At 47.0% G+C, this 18,046-nt stretch overlaps 1 protein-coding gene across 3 annotated transcripts in view; it reads left to right on the top strand.

Annotated features, from left to right (window-relative positions):
• The first annotated feature begins 371 nt into the window (after positions 1-371).
• The window catches only part of WDR59 (WD repeat domain 59), a 48,363-nt gene continuing 30,688 nt past the window's right edge, over positions 372-18,046 (top strand). For 2 of the 3 annotated variants that reach the window (XM_072346663.1, XM_072346664.1), the window contains exons 1-9: positions 372-476; positions 4,531-4,580; positions 6,481-6,616; positions 9,922-10,007; positions 10,856-10,936; positions 12,866-12,903; positions 14,950-15,038; positions 15,926-16,042; positions 17,015-17,092. In XM_072346663.1, coding sequence (XP_072202764.1) covers positions 423-476; positions 4,531-4,580; positions 6,481-6,616; positions 9,922-10,007; positions 10,856-10,936; positions 12,866-12,903; positions 14,950-15,038; positions 15,926-16,042; positions 17,015-17,092 — 729 coding nt within the window. In that variant the 5' untranslated portion in view covers positions 372-422. Of the gene's footprint in view, positions 477-516; positions 736-4,530; positions 4,581-6,480; positions 6,617-9,921; positions 10,008-10,855; positions 10,937-12,865; positions 12,904-14,949; positions 15,039-15,925; positions 16,043-17,014; positions 17,093-18,046 lie in introns of those variants that run through there. The other variant, XM_072346665.1, reaches the window with a different exon arrangement.

Raw genomic sequence — 18,046 nt, 5'->3', positions numbered from 1 at the left:
TCCCGCCCCCAGCATCCCACCCCCCCCCCCGTCCCGCCGCCCTTAACCCCTGCGCTGCTGCCGGCACATTCGGCAGCGGGTCCTCAGCCCGCACGGCGCGGCCGCCGATCCCGCGTGGAGCCGCGGGGTCCCGCGCGGCCTTCCCGTCCCTTCGAGCCCTAATAAGGCCCGGCCGCTTCACGCGGCGCTGCCCCGCACCCCGCACACCCCGGGCTGGCCGTGCCGCACGCCGCGGCCTACACGCGGAGCGCCCCGCCATGTCCCTGCGGCGCCGGGCCGGGCGCTGAGGCGGGGAGCGGGGCGCCGAATGACTACAAATCCCAGCGGCTCCCGCGCCAGGCGGCCGCGCGCAGCGCGCGTGCGCGTCCCGCTGGCCCCGCCCCGCCGAGGCCGGCGTCGGGGCGTTGCTGGGGCGGCTTAAGATGGCGGCGCGCTGGAGCAGCGAGAATGTGGTGGTGGAGTTCCGAGACGCCCAGGTCGGGCCCTGAGGAGCGGTGCGAGCTCCCGCCCCGCCGAGCCGTAGGGCCGTGCCTTGCGGTCCGCCTCTGGCGGCTGTGGGGCCGGAGCCGGGCTGAAGGGCTGCGGGCGCGGGGTTGCCGAGGAGGGTCCGGTCTGGGCCTGCTTGCCGTGCCCCTCTCCGAGAACGCAGAGGCAGGGCTCCGGCCCGGGGTGCTGGGATAGCGAACGGCCTCGTGGGATTTGCGGTGTTTCTGTCGTCGGTTCACGGGGAAACGCGTTAGTTCACGAGGCGATTTATTTCCAGTGTTGATTCTAAACGCGTCCGTTTTACCCATCTCTGTTGACAGGCCCCATAAGAGACACTGCCACTTCCCTCAACCCTCTCTTCGTTTTGTCGCAGGTTATTTGCTGGCTGCAGTAGAGTTGCTGGGTGCAGCGTAGTCAGCAGGAATAGCAGGTTAGGGTTGAAACTGCAGAGGGTTCAGCTCTTGCTTTGTGGTTGCTGGTTGTAGCAGAGCTCCCTTCAGGCTCTGCTTGTGTGCTCTCTTAGAAACTGTTCTGCAGAAAAGTGTTTTGTTGTGGTGTTGCCGTTTCCCTCATGGAGCTGAGGCTGGTGGGTGAACCCAGAAAACAAAAAACAGGTCTGCAGTTCATCCTTGCATCCTAGATCAGTGTCAGCTCTGTGCTCACCATTCCCAGCCAGGCCCCTACATCCTGCATACTGTACCCAGCCTACCCTCTGTAAGACAACAGAGCTTGTCAGCTCTGCACTGAGAAGCTTGATGTTGGTTTTGCTTTCCTCCTGGATGAAATGTGTAAGGTTGTCCTTTCGTTTGGTGAGGGTTTGCTCTCAGGAAGCTGAGATATGAAGGTACTTGCTCCCAGACAGGAGATTCAAAGTATGTTTGGCTCAGGAGATATGTGCCTTGTGGTTTGATTGCTTATTCATAATGAGTTGCGTGTGGAAGCGGAGTGGGGAGGAACAGGTATTTGAACCCTCTGCAGCAGTTGGTTGCAGTCTTGCTGTGGTGCTGGTGCATACCTTAGTGATAGGACAAGGGGGGATGATTTTAAACTGAGACAGGGGAGGTTTTGGTTAGATATAAGGAAGAGGTTTTTCACCCAGAGGGTGGTGACGCACTGGAACAGGTTGCCCAAGGAGGCTGTGGATGCCCCATCCCTGCAGGCATTCAAGGCCAGGCAGGATGTGGCTCTGGGCAGCATGGTGTTATTGTTTGGCAACCCTATGCATAGCAGGGGGCTGGAAGTGGATGAGCATTGTGGTTCTTTTCAATCCAGGCCTATGACTAGCAGGGAGGCTAACTGCTGGTAATTTGGTCACTGTGGTTAATGCTGGTGTGATCTTTCTGACCCACCTGTTCTCTCATGTGAAACCAGAGAGTTGCAGTATCCAGGGCTGCTGGCTCCAGGATGAACTTATTTACGTATTTGGATTTGAGTGTTTGTTGTTTTTTTTTCCAGAAGCTTGCAGATAGGAAACATGAGCTTGAGAAATTGAAACATCTCAGCTGTTGCCTCCTGTACAGACCTAGAGCTCTGCCTGGTGGCCGTGCTGTCTCCAACATCCCTACCACACAACAGACACAACTCCAGAGAGTCAAAGGTGTGACGTGTCTGCAAGAAGTGACCTTTATTTTCCACATCAAATTGTTGTGTGAAAACTACAGCACCCAACCAGCAACACTTTTGGCTGAAAATGGTAGGGTAGCTTGGGGCCAGTATTGCCCACAGGTGACATTTTTCTTTACAAACTGACAGAGGCAGTAGTTGATGTTTTTCTGATGTGTGACATGTGGGCTCTCCTCAGGCTGTCTGTGCTATTAGCAGGAGCATACAGCTTACCACCATCCAGCTGCAAACCACTCGTAGCAATTCATTGTGAGAAGTGAGGTCAGCTACACAGGTTTGTCTTGCTGAGAGTTTGCCACTCTTGAAAGCCTTGACAAAACAGGTTGGTCTGTTGTATTTCAGGTGAAGAAGGATAACGAGGCTAGATTCAAAATGTATGTAAGATCACGTATGAAAAGGTGAGATGCTGAGATGCTGCTTGCCCTGTAGGCTCAGAGTTGTTTTTCAGATGTGCTTATTCAGGGGACTGGTACTCATACACTGTAATTCTAGCTAATTCAATTGTTGTTTGAGGATAAAGCAGCAGTTTCAGGTTGGTTCCATTTCAGCTTCCCCTGTCTGGAAAGTTGTGCTGTGAAGTCTGACGTGTCATTATGCAAAGCACATCGCACGCGTCTGACAGCTGCTTGGGTTTTTTTTTTCCTGTTGCCTGGATAAGAGACTGTAATATTGTAGGGAAGATCTTGCCTTAAAATGACTTTATTTGTGGCCCAAATATTTGCAACCAGGCATGTGAAGGTTTTTACTTCATTCTAATTACTCGTTATATCTTATGACATTTGGAGCCTGAAAAAACAGTTTACCAGTGTTCGTTATTAAAAACTATTTGTAAGGATTTATGAGATTCTGGTGCCAATGCTAGAGAAATAAACTTGTACACAAAGTGGTCAATCACTTTAAATTGATTAGTGTCATTCCATTTTGGGGAAAGATGGCCAAATCTGTGTGAAACATGGCAGTTGACGAGCACTTTGTCACGTGAGAAAGCTCTGGTTCCAGTAATGGTATCAGTAATCCTCGTTCTAAGTCATCACAAGAGAAATATGCATCATCTGGGCAAAATTCCTTGTCCTGAGTGATTTCTTAATAAATTTAATAACCCACATTGTTTTGCGAGGGAAATTTAGGGAGCTGGAATTCTCTTGTTACCATTTAGAGATTTAGAAACCAGCTGCTTATTTAGAGTCTTAGCTTTAGGATGGGGAAAACGTTGCTGGAGAACTAGATTTGCTACCTAGGAAGGTAGCAGAGGCAGTGAAGCTTTGCCTGGTGGGGTGTAGATACAGCTCTTCTCTTTGTGGTCCTCTGCTCTCTGGTGAAGAACAATCCCTGATGCAGCTGTCTCTACCTCAGCTGAGGCACTTGCAAGCAAATGATACAGCCTTCCTCCTGTGCTGGGCAGGCAGCTTTCAGAATGGTTGGAGAAACCAGGTTTTATGATGGTTAATCTTCTGGCAGCTGTGATTGAAATGGAACAGGATCGTCATATTGTCTGATTTAAGTGCTACTTGTAAGTAGCAGCTGTGGGACATCCCAAAGTCTTGTTGAATCCATGCTCAGTGTACTTGGCAGAGCCGCCAACAGCAGCAGAGGCGTGCTCAGCCTTCAGAGTTAGCTTTGAAGATTACAGCAGTGAGTTTGAAGAATGTGGGGCATGTTCTGTTTTTGCACTGTGAATGCTTAGAACTGCTTTGAAGATGTATCTATGTTTATGGGACGAACTGCTTGGCTTTTCAAGTCATATTTTCCTTTATTCTGTTGGCAAGTAAATGAGATCATCATCCAATTCCATCCTGAACAGAGAGAGGGTGACGGCATTCAAAACATTTTTTTTTTGGTGGTTGTGTTTTTGGGCTTTTTTTCCTCATGGTGCTTAAGTTCTCTCTTAGCCTCCTACACAAGGAGTAAATTCAGATGCCTCTCAGCCATCCCTTGTTTGGAGACCAGCCACACGCAAATGGCTGCACTTTTATCTCCCTGTACATATGTAATTAAATCTGGCCCTGCAACAGGAGAGAGGCTGAAAAAGTCCCTGAGCAGGATAGAGGTTGATTAATAAGGATTATATGAGATTGCTGATTGAAAGGCAGCAGCAGTGATTGCCAGAGCAGAGAGAGCAAAGCGAGTGCCCGAAATGGTGTTTGCCACATCTTGTCTAACATCTGTTCTAAAAAAGAGTATTTTTTTCTGTGCTGTCCTGCATTCCAAAATTGACTGCTGTGTGCTGTCACCCATCCACGATCCTTTAAGGGATGTTATTCCTGCCACCTCTGAGAGATATCAGTTTTGACTCTTAGGGCAATGTATGCCTTGAAGAGAAGCCTGCAGGTTTTCCTGAGCTCCTCCCCAAAGCTGTGTGTTTGACTAAGAAGCTGACCTGACAGGTATAATTTAGTCTTGTTCTCTGTTTGTCTTTAACAGGCAACTGCTATGTCAGTGGACTGCCTGGGACAGCATGCAGTACTCTCAGGGTGAGTGTGACAATCCCCATTAGAAATGTATGACAGTCACTTCCACAAGCCAAATCAGCAACCTTCAGGCTGACCTCAGCTGAAGGGCTGATGAATTGTTTTGGAAAGGTGCAGCTGAATTCTGTTCAAGGCTTCACAAAGAGGATTCTGGGGAACGTTTCCAGTGGGATGCAGAGTTTAAAGCCAATAACAACAACAAAATAAAATGCTGCTGTGACTTTATTGATGTATGCTTTCCCAAACCTGCTGTGGGAGGTGAAGTATCAGAAAGCACTGCTTGAGTTCTGCTTGAAATAAAGATTGTCATTTGCTTAAGATGAAGTTTGCCCCAAAGACCCCCGTGGTGTGCTTGGTGAGAGGAGCCAAGCTCCTCTCTGTCACCAACCTTTACTTTATAGATTCAGTGCCGGGTGATGCTCGTGAAGAGCCAAACACCCCCTGCCTTGGTTTTCTCAGGCTTATTTTCTAACTTCTGCTTTCCCATTTCCCTTTACATAATTCATGGTTGTCCCCTCCATTCATGAGGACTTAGCAGAGCTGATCTGACAGTAATGCATTCCTGTGCATGCTAGTCTCTTTGCCTTATGTCTCTCTGCCTTTGATAAATCAGCTGTAGGACTTGCAGTGGGATACAAGGGGGACACCAAGGGACTGTGCTTGCTTTGCATTGGTTGTGGCTTGCTACTGAGGGCGTGTGTGGTTCTGCTAACAGAAGCTCCACACCACGCAGAGCCCTGGTCCTTCATGCAGCAGCTATGCATGCACAGGAGCAGCAGCTGAGCAGCTAGTTTGGGTCTAACTTCATATCTTTTCCTCACAGCCACCCAGTTTCAAGTTTATCTGGGCCAGCAGTGCTCTGAGGGCAGTCTGCTATTCGTTGTTAGGACCAGCTGTTTTTCAGAATTCTCTAGTAGTTGTTCAGGATTTGCCACCTTTCTTTTAAAGCTGCTTAGGAACCTCAGAGGCCTCAGCATCTTCACTGTTCAGAGCAGGGAGCCCTGTCCTGGGGACTTAGTTCTGGAAGGGCAACAGAGGTCTCCTCTGTGTTCTTTCTCTTGGGAGAATTCAATGCTCAGAGCAGCTGTATGCTTGCTGCACAGCTGACACACGTGATGCTGATGTGGTTAATTATATACAGTTCCATATGTTTTGGTACTGGCCTTCCATTAGAGTTCAGTGAGCTCGCAGTAATTTCTGGGAGCTTTATCTTGTTTGAGAAATGAATCACACCATGGAGGGAATATCTCACCCAGCTTATGGGGAGTTGGCCATGTCCAGCAGGGAACAGAGCCCAGGTTCAGCAGCATGCAGACACTTCTCTTCTGCATATAGAGTTGGCTCAGGTCAACAGTATAACCAAGTCAGTGCAGTGCTGTGTCCACCCACATTCATACAGGTGAGCTAGATCTGTGTGGTTCTGCTTGAACTTCCTGAAGAAGCCTCCAGACGTCACGTTGTGAAAACCCTCAGCTGTGTTTGTTAGGGCCTGCTGAATTGCTCAGATCAGCCTCTGCAGGGGGAAGCTGGCTCCTGTGCAGCCAGCACTCTGTGCTCCCAGCCTCAGCCACCTCTTCTCTGCTACTGCACTAGTCCAGCAAAGTGTGTCTGTATGTCTTTGCACTGTTTCCCAGTGCTTGCTTTTGTGTCCTGCTTATCTGAAGTTTTCTGTAGTCTGAGCTGCCCGTTGCATTTACAGATTTCCAGTGCTTTTGTTTTATTTGTTTCTAAATGTTGTCTGTTTGGAATTGTTGCCAGAAGTAGCATTCTCAGGAAGGTGCTCTCATGTGTCGTGTGAAACTCTTCCCTTGGCACTCCTCAGCTTCCTTGTAAGCTCCATGTGAGCCTGGGCTTTTGAGATCAGCCCCGTGCAGTGCAACCTCTTTGTGTCTGTACCTTGCAGCCGCCGCTTCCTCTACATAGTCAATCTGGATGCACCAAACGAGGGCCATCGAAAGATCTCCCGACAGAGCAAGTGGGACATTGGGGCGGTGCAGTGGAACCCCCACGACAACTACTCGTACTATTTTGCAGCTTCGGTGAGTTCACTTGTTTTAAAAGCTGTAAAGCTCCCCTGATTTTTATGGGTGGAATTGTGCACACTTGGAAGGCTGTGTGGGGCTGGCGTTGGATGCCTCTGCAATTCTTGTAGCAAGATGAAGGCCTAATTCTGATTTACTGCTGGTGAGGTACTTGGCTTGCTGGTTTTCAGTGATTGGTCAGCAAGTGCTGAATCTAGTTTCGCTTCCTTGCGTTTTATAAAGCACCTTGCCAGATAAATCAGGCATCCATATAGACCTCTTCTGGAAGGAAGGAAGGGGGAGGGGTTGTTCTGTTTCTAACCTCCATTCTGTTATGAGATTTGTGCACTTATTCAATTTCTTGCTCTGTGCTGTTTTGTTTTCACCTCCCTGCCTTCCTGGTGGGCTGTGGTACACCAGGCAGTCTGTAAATAGCACAAGTCAATACTGGTTCACCACTGTAACAATCTGAGCTTGTAAGACAGGGACTGGGTCAGCAAGGGCTTTTTGTAGAATGTGTGGAGAAGTAAATGAGCTGGTGTGAAGAAGCACCAGTGCAAACCATGTTTAAACAGTGCTGATCTAATGGCCATCTGAGACTTGAGTGCAGTTTTAGCTCTGGTCTCTGTCTGTGGCGCTATGTAGCTTGTTCACACAGCGTGCTCAGCTGCCAGCTGCAGCCCTGGGGCTGATAGCTACTGGCACTAGCTGGGTGCAGCCTGTTGTCACGGTGTTTGCTGAGTTGCTTCTGTTTTTATAGACGAGTCCTGAAAAAAGTAAGATGTGAAGGTTTCTTCAGTTATTTTGTGAAAACTCAGTTGAAGATGATTTTTGTTCCTTTTCTTTCTGGAACTATTATTGAAATTAAAAATGGTCTTTAAAGTGGATCAATGTTGCAAGTTAGCAGCCTTTATCGGTTTGTCTTTTGATATTTTCTGGACCCTAGTCTTTCTCCTCCTAGCTCTGGTATCAGACTGACATCTTTCAGGTGCCTTCAGCAGCTGTCATCTTCTAAGTGGAGGGCTAGCAAACCTTGCCAGATGGTGTCCTTTGGTGCCACTTCTGAATATGGCATATGAAAAGCAAATAGGGAATGCTCTGTGCAGGTTGTGAGTAGAGCAGGAAAGCTTCTTTTCAAACACCCTGTGAATGCAATATTCAGTGATTGGTTATGTCCAGTCTGAGCAGGACCTTCCTGCAAGTGGGAACAGATGCACATCAGATAGCAAATCCTCAAGACAACATCAGACAACTTTCTGTTTTGGATCAGGATCACTTCCTTAACCATCTTGCAGTTAGCTGGCTTTTTGGTCCTGATGTAGTTTGGCCTTGTCCCAGGACTAGAATTTAGTCTTGTTTATATGTGGAAGGTGCCAGGTCTAGAGGCAGTGTCTATGTGTTTATGTAAGGCTGTACCTATGGGGGTAAAGTTATATTGGGAAGGCAACTTAGCTTGGATTCAGTTCTGTGGAGGTGCAGTATGCTGCTGCTTCTGGCCTTCAGTCCTCTGTGAGTCCTCTGCGGAGGCTGTTGTATGGAGCCATCTCTGGTGTATCATGTAGTGTACCTCTGTATCACTGTGGATGGAAAGGGAGTGCAAAAGGCTTCCCTTCTGCTTGAAGAAAGCTACACTCTGCAGTGCAGTTAGTTGGAGGTGGTGCAGTCAGAGGGGAAGCCTGTCCTTGTGCTTGGATAAGGGCTTCTCTTCTTTGGCTTATTTCCAGAAGAACTGAAACAGGTCCTCTTGCTGTGCTTGGCTGTGTCTGCCTTCTGGGTCATTTCTGGGGACTCCTAAGTCATTGTTTCAGAAATGCTGTTGTTTTCCATTCTAGATCCTTGTTACCCCTTTTGTGTGGTCAAAAGTGCTTGAACAGGAGGGCAATTAAATGGTTGGAGGAATATGCTGATTCTTATCAGGAGAAGCAATTTTTGAAAGCACTTTTCTAGAAGTGCTGCTGGTGGAAGGAGCTGTCATCCCACCACGCCTGCACTACAGGCAGTACTTTCCGCTAAGAGCCTATGAAACTTCTGGACATTCTTATCGTGTAGCATCAGCTCTGGAGTCCTGGACAAATTCCATTGGGTAATTTCACTCTATCCCTTTCAGTCTTTCTTTCAATGAGAAACATGTAAGCAGTTTTCCTTGCCCCAAGCTCTTCTGCAGCCCTTCTGTGAGCTATTAGAGAAATGCAGTTATATTATTGATGAGCTGGGAGGAGACCTCCCATTTCAGGGAAGGCTGGGGTGTTTTATCTGCTAGTTCAGACTCTTAAGCAGCAACTTTGGGGTAGGAAAAAAAAAAGCCACAAAATGTAAGATTTGGCTGTTATCTATTTACCTCTGTCTGCTTGTGTACTTGGAAGTGAGGGACTAACACAAATGAAATTTTAAAGTCCTGTTATTTGGTTCTGTGTGGAGTCAGGAGTTGGACTCAGTGGTCCTTATGGGTCATTTCTGACTGGGGATATTCTGAGATTCTGTTTTGGCTTTTGTTTGTGAATTTCCAGTCACAGCTCAAGGCCTGCTGGGCTTGGTACTATGTAGGCACCCAAAAAGGCGATTTCTGTCTCAGAAAGGTGAGCGTTGACCTGAGCTGAGGTGAATTTTCAGTAGGGCAGAACATGGACTGAAAATACAATGGTTAGTTTCAAGTAATGGTGTGGCTGTGGCTGGGGGGGAATTTATTCCTGGAATGAATGAAGAAACCCTGAATAATGTTGTCACTGATTTATTCGGTTTGCTCCTGTGGTTTGCAGCTAGTGATAAATGCTTACATCTTCTAGTCTTTCCTGAACTGGCAAAATGGAAGTACCCTTGAGGAGGTGACCCTGAAACCATTAGACTGTGCTGTTCTCATTTGGCAGCGGCCCTGATTATTGCAGAAGGGAATCGAGGAAGAGCTGAGGAGGACCAGCAGTGATCCATCATTCCCTTTGCTGAAAACTGGTTGTGAACATGAACAGGCTGCCAGGCTGTTCCTGCAGAGAAAATATGCCTGCCTGTTGCCCGCAGTTACAGCTTGTTGTTAAGAAATAAAAGTTCTGAGAACATCAGTTTATGGAATTGTTTTGCAATGTGTTTTTTTCCTGTTCTTGTTTATCTCCAATTTTGAGTGGGTATGTTTGGAGTGTAGGCTCTTGAGGGGCCTTGCAACCTGTGTGTTCATCTTTGTTCTGCTTTTGGTCAAGCTTTGTTATTCAGAGTGGGACTGATTGCTAGCAGGGTATTCAAAAGGAAGGGATCCTGGTCATGACATGAGGATTCCGGTCCTGTGTCCTGCCTTGTTTGTCTGGCATGGTCTCACTTTTTCCTTTGTATTTCAGAGCAACCAGCGAGTTGACCTGTATAAGTGGAAGGAAGGTAATGGGGAAGTTTGCACGTCATTGCAGGGACACACACGTGTAATCAGGTGAGGAGCAAGTGGTGCTGTGAACTGCTGGGTGGAAAACTGGGCAGTTTCATAGCAGATGAGTGGTTCAGTCCTGGCTCTACTCAGGCTCTACTCTGAGCTTCCTTTTATTCACCGTCCCTCCTGCCCCATCTTTCCCATTTGGAGAAACTGGCAGATGTGAATTGGCTCTCCCCAGTATATTAGTTTAGCCTTCGATAGCTCCTGTGTCATCGCCTTAGGCAACTGTCCTTGCAATGAACAGCAACCATCATTGGGGAAACAGCAGAATGTTTATTAAATTGAATTCCAGCCATATTTCTGTGTGGTAGCAGCTGAATTAAAGCAAATAACCCCAAAGATGAAGTTCTCAGTGAGTTAGAGGTGCTTGAGAGATCTCTGCTTGTAGTTCTAAGGGTACACTTTAGTAGCATTGTCATACTCCAGCTCCTGACTTCAGGCAGTAATGGCAGTAGATTGAAATGGCAGTTGTTTGGGCTGCCTGGAGGCTGTTTATGTCCCAGGTGAGCCCAGCTCATTCGCATTCCAGAATGAAGGGTTGGTGCCACCAATGTATGATAACTGGGAACTCACTGAGAGTTGCCTTTTCCTGTGGAGGAAAGAGAACACACAGGATAGCTATAAAGTTCAGGGCTAGGATGATGTTTCACTGGAATTTACTTAGAAGAGTTTCAGCGCTTCTTGGAATTTACCTAGAGAAATGATTAAGATCTTGCTTTTTACTTGAAAAGTTTGAGTGGAAGTCATGGAGTAGCTGTGAATTTGTCAAATAAATGTGCTGGAGCCTGCAAGACATAGCTGCTAATGATGCTCTTCTCTGTTGACCTACTATTTCTTTGTATTTGCAGTGACTTGGACTGGTCAGTGTTTGAACCAGACCTGCTGGTCACCAGTTCTGTTGACACATACATCTACATCTGGGACATCAAGTAAGAATCAGGATGATTCTGCACTGCAGGGAGATCACTGGGCCTGTTTCCATAATTTGCAGCTTGCACGTGCTGAGGGGCTCTGCTTTTGGCCATGCTTTCAGGGTCTACGTGTACTTCCATAGTCTCAAAGAGCAACTGCTTTAAGGCCAGCTTAGAGACAATGAAGGGAAGCAGATAGGCATGGTTAAGCAACAGGTGTTCTGATTGGCAGCAATACCAACTGGTTTATCTCCTTAACTACTACAGATCTTTCCTTGGAAGCTTTTCTTGGAACTCAGGCATTTTCCTCAACGTTTTTTTTCCCTCTTGAGCTGGGTGAATAAACATCATTTCAATATTCTAAAGTTGTTTTCCTCTGAATGCAGTGACTGTGGCTGACACTCCCTCAGCTGTGGGAGCAGCAGTCGGGAACCTTTTCTTGTTTGTGACTTCCCTGGATTCCTGGTGCTTTCTATCCCGAGTAATTTTACAGTAACAGATCTGTCCAAAGCCACCAATGTTAAAACCTCACGTTCTAAACCTGAGAAATAAGGAGTTGGCACTGATACTCCTGAATTGCCTTGCTGACCATACAGCAGTGCTTTATGACCCCTGGCAAGTCACTTTGTTCTTCTCTGCCTTCCTTGCTCAGTTATAATAGAAGGATAATTACATAACCCCACTGCACCAGGATACCCTGAGGCTTGCTTAGCTCCTCTGAAGCGCCTACATCCTTGGTTAAATGGTGCTTGAGAGTGGCAATATATTATTAATGTGTAATTAAAAGACAGAGCGAGACAATAACTGGTAGTTGTGTTTTTCCTGCCATATTATCTTAGTATCAAGAAAAAAAAAGAAGTCTCTTAAGGCTGTTATCGGAAGCCCTGATTTAACTCTATTGTGCCCTTCCAGCAGTTTGTCTTTACTTGTATCACTTGTCCAAAAATGCCTGCTCAGATGATTTCTGACTAACCTCTACATCCCACGTGTGCTAATAATGTCTCAGCTTCCTGAGGGCAATGAGATCCAAGGGCTTCTGGCCTCCAGCAAAGGAACATCCTGGTGAAGCAGCTGTTTCTGATGAAGCTCCAGGGAGATAACCCTGCAGGAAGGGTAGCTGAAGTTCCCCACATAATTTTTTTGGGCAAAAAAACTTTCAGATTAGACAGAAATTCTTAGTGGAAGAGGTGCAGTTCATTTCAGAAAACATTCTGCTGTTCAGAAGCCTAGCAAGTCGAAGGCAACATTCCTTGTTTCCAGTGGTATTTTTCATGAAGGGGCAGGTAACTTCCTGATAAGCAACATCAAGAGCTGAATTATTGCCTAGATTCATGTTCCAGCTGCTGCATGTTGTTGTGGTGCCACGCTGGTTTATACCGCCACAGAAATTGATCTGTCTGTGCAGCTGGCTTTATTTCCTATTAGTTTTGTTATTGTATCACAGACATGAAGCCTTTACTCTGAAGTCTCTGCTCCATCTGCCTTGATTCAAGATGTACTGGGGCCTGACAAACACAGCAGTAGCTTTTGCTGAGTTTTCCAGCTGCTCTGTTTGTTCCTTTTAGTCTTTCTGGGAAAGGCTGTTTTGTTGCCTCCTGTGGCAACACTTCAGTGAGCCCAGTGTTCCCTTTGCCTGCCCAATAGCAGCATGCCACCCTGTACATGTGTTTCTCTTCCTTCATGTCCCCTACATCTCCCTCCTAAGGCCTGACTGTGCTGCTGTGGTTGGTGGCAATAATGACTGTTGTCCTTCAGCTGGTTACCTCTTTGTTTATTCCACTTAATGGGGCATATTTCAGCTCTAGATTTATCACTTAAGTAAGCAGAAGGAGCATTAACCCCCAAGAGGCTACAATAAAATTAGTCCTGGAACAGTGAGGAACTCACTGGGGAGGCTGGACTTCTTGTCTGTGCCATGGTACTCACTTTATCCATGTTGTATTTCAGAGATACCAGGAAGCCCACAGTCTCGCTCTCTGCAGTGGGTAAGTATGCCGTGTATGTATGATACAGACATGCTTAATTCAGTGTTGTATGCCTCTACTATTATTTCTCCCTTTTTCCATGCTCTGTGGCCCAACATACTGGAAGTGCCACCATATGTGGTTGTCCTATGTAGGAGCAGCCTGAGAGGCTTCAGTTCACAGCTCCTGCTAGAGGAGCAGAATGCAGAAGGGATGTGAGATGAGGGTGAAGTGCAGAAATTTCCTTGTGCTGCTGCTTTTTAGGGGTGGATGGAAGGTGGTTCTGCATTTCTTTGCTGCCTGCTGGCCAGCTAGCTGGAGTTGCGGGGTTTGTGGCATGGAAACGGAAGGAAAAATGAACTCACATTGGGGTTGTTTAAAAGCTGGAAAGACTTTCATCAGTGAAAGATTGATGAAATTAAGTACCTGCAACCTTCAGCAGGGCAGTCAAACTGCACGTGTACCTTCTAAACGTGATTAGCTTCTACCCTGCTTAACCACACTGCTTGTCTTCTCTGTGTTGCTTGCCTGCAATTTCTCCCTTCCTTTTATGTTTGATTGAATTGAGAACCTAAATCATGCTCCAGGCAGTGGTATTGAATGCTACCATCTGCCCAGCCTACCCCCTGGCTAGGTGCTTTGCTGGAGCGTGTTCATTGTGCTGGGAGCTGCAGCAATGACGTGAAGATGCTTTCTATGAGCTGTAGTTGCTCTGGAGAGGCAGTTGTGGATGCTGGCAGTGTCCAGTTTAGCCACCTGTGATGCTGCCTGCTGGCAAGTGCTGTGTCCATTCTGACCAGCAGCCTGTTGGAGTGGAGCAAGGTATGGATGACAAACAAAACTTGTTTTTTTTTCCATGAGTTAGTGTTCCCGGTGCTGCAGTAGTCCTCATAACATGCATCTTGTGTTCTACAGCTTAGATCTCCTTTGGCTGCACACCTGCAGTGACTCCCCTATCCCTCCCAGCTGATAAACCTCTCAACCACAGCAGTGCAGAAACCTTCCTGGATTGGAGAAAAGCAGCTAAAATCACACTGAATCAGTGGCAGGCAGCACTCTGTTCTGGTGCCTGGGGTGAGATTTCATAGGTCAGCTGAGCCAGCTCAGTACCTAGCCTCCTTCCTCCCATGCCTGATTTTGTTTAGTGCTAGTCCAGACATTTGTGTACCCTTCAGTGAGTGGATCAGCTCAATCAACTGGCAGCTTCTTGGCAGCTCTTTACCCTTGGACTAGCTTTTAGTCAGACTGACAGGATGAATCTGCTCACTGTGCAGCAGGAGGTAGGTCATGAAGGCATAGCAGCAGGCTAGGAGATCCATTCAGATTTCTCATTGAACCTCACCTTTCTGATGGCTTAAAGTATTTGGAAAATGTTGGCAGAATAAGGATGAACAGAACGTGTATTTTTCTTACAGTGTCTGAGCAATCCACATTGACCAAAGTTTGGTATAGGAAATTTACAACCAGCTTCTGATTTTAGGTCTTTGACTGAGTCCCTCATAATTCCTGGACCATCCCACAGTTTCTTTACTGTGTTATGTCTTTGATTTGTGGTGCATTTTTTACAGTTTCTTAGGTTGGCCTTCTGGTCCACCCAGCGTGGGTGCACTGCAGTCTTTCCCACATCTCTAATAATAGATAAATTTTACCAATGCCCTGTGTGGCATCTGGTCGTACAGAGGGTGTTGACAAGTCAGATGAATCCCAGCTCTGAGAATTGGGAGATAGCCTAAATAAAAGTGGGAGGGTCTGAGGAGAGGAGTAATGAATGTGCAGTTCTCATCTGGAAGTTGCTCCATATGACCTAATGGGCACAAGTGTCTTAATCAAGTGCAGCCCGTGGTACAGTAAGCATGCAATTGGAACACACTTGCATCGGTGTCTTCAGTGCACAAACACAAAGGTCAGAAATGAGAAGTTATTCATTTTCACGCTACTCTTCGTGCTGGCTTCTGGGATACCTTTCCTCTGAACTGCCTTGTGCTAGGAGCAGCTCTAAGAATGGGTAAGAAGTGTGCTGTGTCACTTTTTAATTGATCATTTTGACCTGCTTTGTTTGTACTGCAGCTGGAGCTTCCCAGGTCAAATGGAACAAGAAGAACGCCAACTGTTTAGCAACAAGCCATGATGGAGATGTCAGAATATGGGACAAAAGGGTGAGTTGATGGTCTCTTGAAGTGAATGTGCAGATTCCTGCTTCCCTTATGCAGACTTCCCTCTGGTCACAGATAAACACTGGGGAAAAAATTACTGCTTTATCTGCAGTCTCTTGTGTGGGGTGAATTTAAACAAGGGAGTCTAGAAACCAGGAGACAGAAGAGAACATGTTGATAACATCCCTCCCCGGAAATTATCCTAGAATCATAGAGAGGTTTGGACTGAAGGGACTTTAAAGCTCATCCAATTCCAACCTCCTGCTATGAGCAGGTTGCCACCCACCAGATCAAGGCCCAGGATCCTATCCAACTTGGCCTTGAATGCCTTCAGGGATGGAGCATCCACTGCTTCTCTGGGCAGCTTGTGTCTGGGTCTCACTAGCTGCTGGGAAAGAATTACTCCATAACATCTGACCTAAATCTCCCCTCTCTTAGTTTAAAAACATTCCCTCTAGTCCCATCACTAACTGCCCATGTAAAAAGTTATTTTCCCTCCTGCTTAAAGTTCCTTTTAAGAACTGGAAGGTTGCCATGAAGTCTCTCTGCAACCTTCTCTTCTCCAGGCTGAGCAAGCTCAGTTTCCTCAACCTTTCTTTAGTAGGAGAGGTGCTCCTTCCCTCTGATCATTAATTATGCCCGTTTACGCTTTGCTGCTGATCTCAAAGTACTTAACTATGTTACTGAACTGTGGTGCTGGGCTGCACTTGGTGACTGTGGAATTCACCGCACCTTTCAGAGCCCCTTCAGCTATTTTACTGAGCTAATGTCTTCCCCTGGCAGGAGGGTGTTCTACCTCTTGCCCTTGTTAAAGTGTTGCTTTTTATGCCAAAGAGTTAGACCAAATTTCAGAAGTCCTTTGCTGAGAAGGAAAATGTCTCTCCTTCCAGAAACCCAGCACTGCAGTAGAATACTTAGCAGCTCATCTCTCTAAAATCCATGGTCTGGATTGGCATCCTGACAACGAGTACACGCTGGCCACTTCCAGCCAGGACAACTCTGTCAGAGTAAGTATTGCTTCTGGGACTTTTGCCTGGGAGGCATCAGGTTGGCAGAGCAGATTTCCTTCTGCTGATGCACTGGGCAGCACTTGCCATTGGCAAGATCTGGATCCTTATGTCTGTTTTTGGCAGCCTGTTTGTATTGAAGCAAGGGTGTGTGTACAGAGTAGATGCAGAGAAGTGGTTGCAGGATGGGTGCACGTGTGCTTGCCATAGTTAACATAGCTGCAGTGATTTGAAACTGAAAACAGCTGCCTCTGCCTGTTGCTTGCCAGCGGTGCCTCCTTCCCAAAATGTGGAGTTGCCAGCCTCAAGTTGATTACGGCAACTTGGTGGGAGACATCCTCCAGCCCCCGGGGTTCTCAAACTCATGTCAAATTGGGTTTTCAGTTTGTCTGCAAGCGTTGCTGTGCAGAGCCTTACTTGGGGGAGAATAGTGGGCTTGGTATGTCAGCCAAATGAGATTTATTCATGATTAGCTCAGGTCTGAGGTGAATGCAATTGATGCAATTTCTATTTCTAATTTCTAATTATATCAAAGCAAAAGGTTAGATTCTTCATTACAGAATTGGCAGTAGCAGCAAGGTGGGCCTGCCTCCAGTCTGGACTGGCACGTGGGTTAGTCCAGACCTGCAGGGTACCTTGCAGCTCTGAAAGCCCAAGCAGCCTTCCTGTCTCCATGCTCTAATTACTCAAGCTGTGATCACTGTGGACATGACCCCAAGTCACTTGTTTTCTAAGAGCTGCTGCCAGGTGCTGATCACTTGGTATTCATCCTTTGGGGCCATCTCTGTTGTTAATGAATGGGGTTACTAATGATGCTGTGTGCACCCTGGCATATTTCTCACCCTGTTATATGTTATATCTTCGGCAGTATAGAAAGCTGCAGCTTAAAAGTATGGTCAGCTACCTTGTGCCTTTGTTTTATGGTTTTGTTGTCTGGCTTGGGCTTTTTTTTGTTTTGTTTTCCTTTTAAAGTTCTGGGATTACCGTCAGCCTCGGAAATACCTCAATATCCTTCCCTGCCAGGTTCCTGTCTGGAAGGCGAGATACACGGTGAGTGAGAAACACCCACCAGCCCCACTTGTGCTGTGAGAGCAAATTCATGAAGGCATGTTAAATAAAGAACTGCTGCAGTGCTTCTTGACGTTTCCACTTGGTGTTAAATTGATTTTAAAGTCCCTTATGGAAAAGTCATGCCTACAGTCTGGGCATTCAGGAGAAGAAATCACTGGCAGTGTGAGATCACAGTCTTTGGCATCATCCTGTTGGGGATGAAACTCAGGTGTGAGTGATTGGCTCTGGGAGCAGGAGGCTTGGAAAGCAGCTGCTGCTCTTGCTGTCCTATTTTTTCACTCATGTCCAGCACTGGTACACGTAGCACAGATGTTTGCCCTGTCTGAGGGCTTCCTCTGCTCCCCAAATCTCCAGCTGTGGCAAATGAGGCTCTTATAGCATAGCATGTCATATCCAAGAAGTAGTGCTTTTTGATAGAACAAATGCACAGCTATGTGAAGCTAAGGCTTTTAACATTAGTCATACCTGTTCTCTTCTCTGGACATCTGAATATGTCCTGAAGTGAGTACTTCTCTTGGGGCTTTGGTCCCTTTTCCACATCCCTTTGTGGGACTGTAAGAATGGGTTATAGTGCTCTTCTGAGAGTCGCGACTGTGAGCAGCTGCCAGGGCTCAGTCCCTAGGAAGCAGTTCTTACAGCGCATGGCAAACTGCAGTAAGGATCCCATGTGAAAAGTCAATGCTGCAACCACTTCAGCCTCACAGCTGAAAAGTGAGGGAGAAGCAGGAAGAAGTGGCTGACCTGAAGTGAGCTGCTCTGAATCTCTCTTCCCTCTTAAGATGCCAGTTTTACACAGCAGTTGCCTTCTCACTTCTCCTGCTTTAGGCCTGGTTCTGATTAGTGCTGAGTTCATTTAAAATCAGCATGTTCTTATGGATGGCAGTAGGCAAGAACTACAGAGCATGCTAACAGCAGGGTAGCGTACCTTAACCA

The sequence above is a fragment of the Excalfactoria chinensis genome, chromosome 11 (genome assembly GCF_039878825.1).
Source record: "Excalfactoria chinensis isolate bCotChi1 chromosome 11, bCotChi1.hap2, whole genome shotgun sequence".
Taxonomy (NCBI): Eukaryota; Metazoa; Chordata; class Aves; order Galliformes; family Phasianidae; genus Excalfactoria; species Excalfactoria chinensis.
Note: the sequence above shows the minus strand (reverse complement) of the source record. Positions and strands in the feature narration are given on the sequence as shown.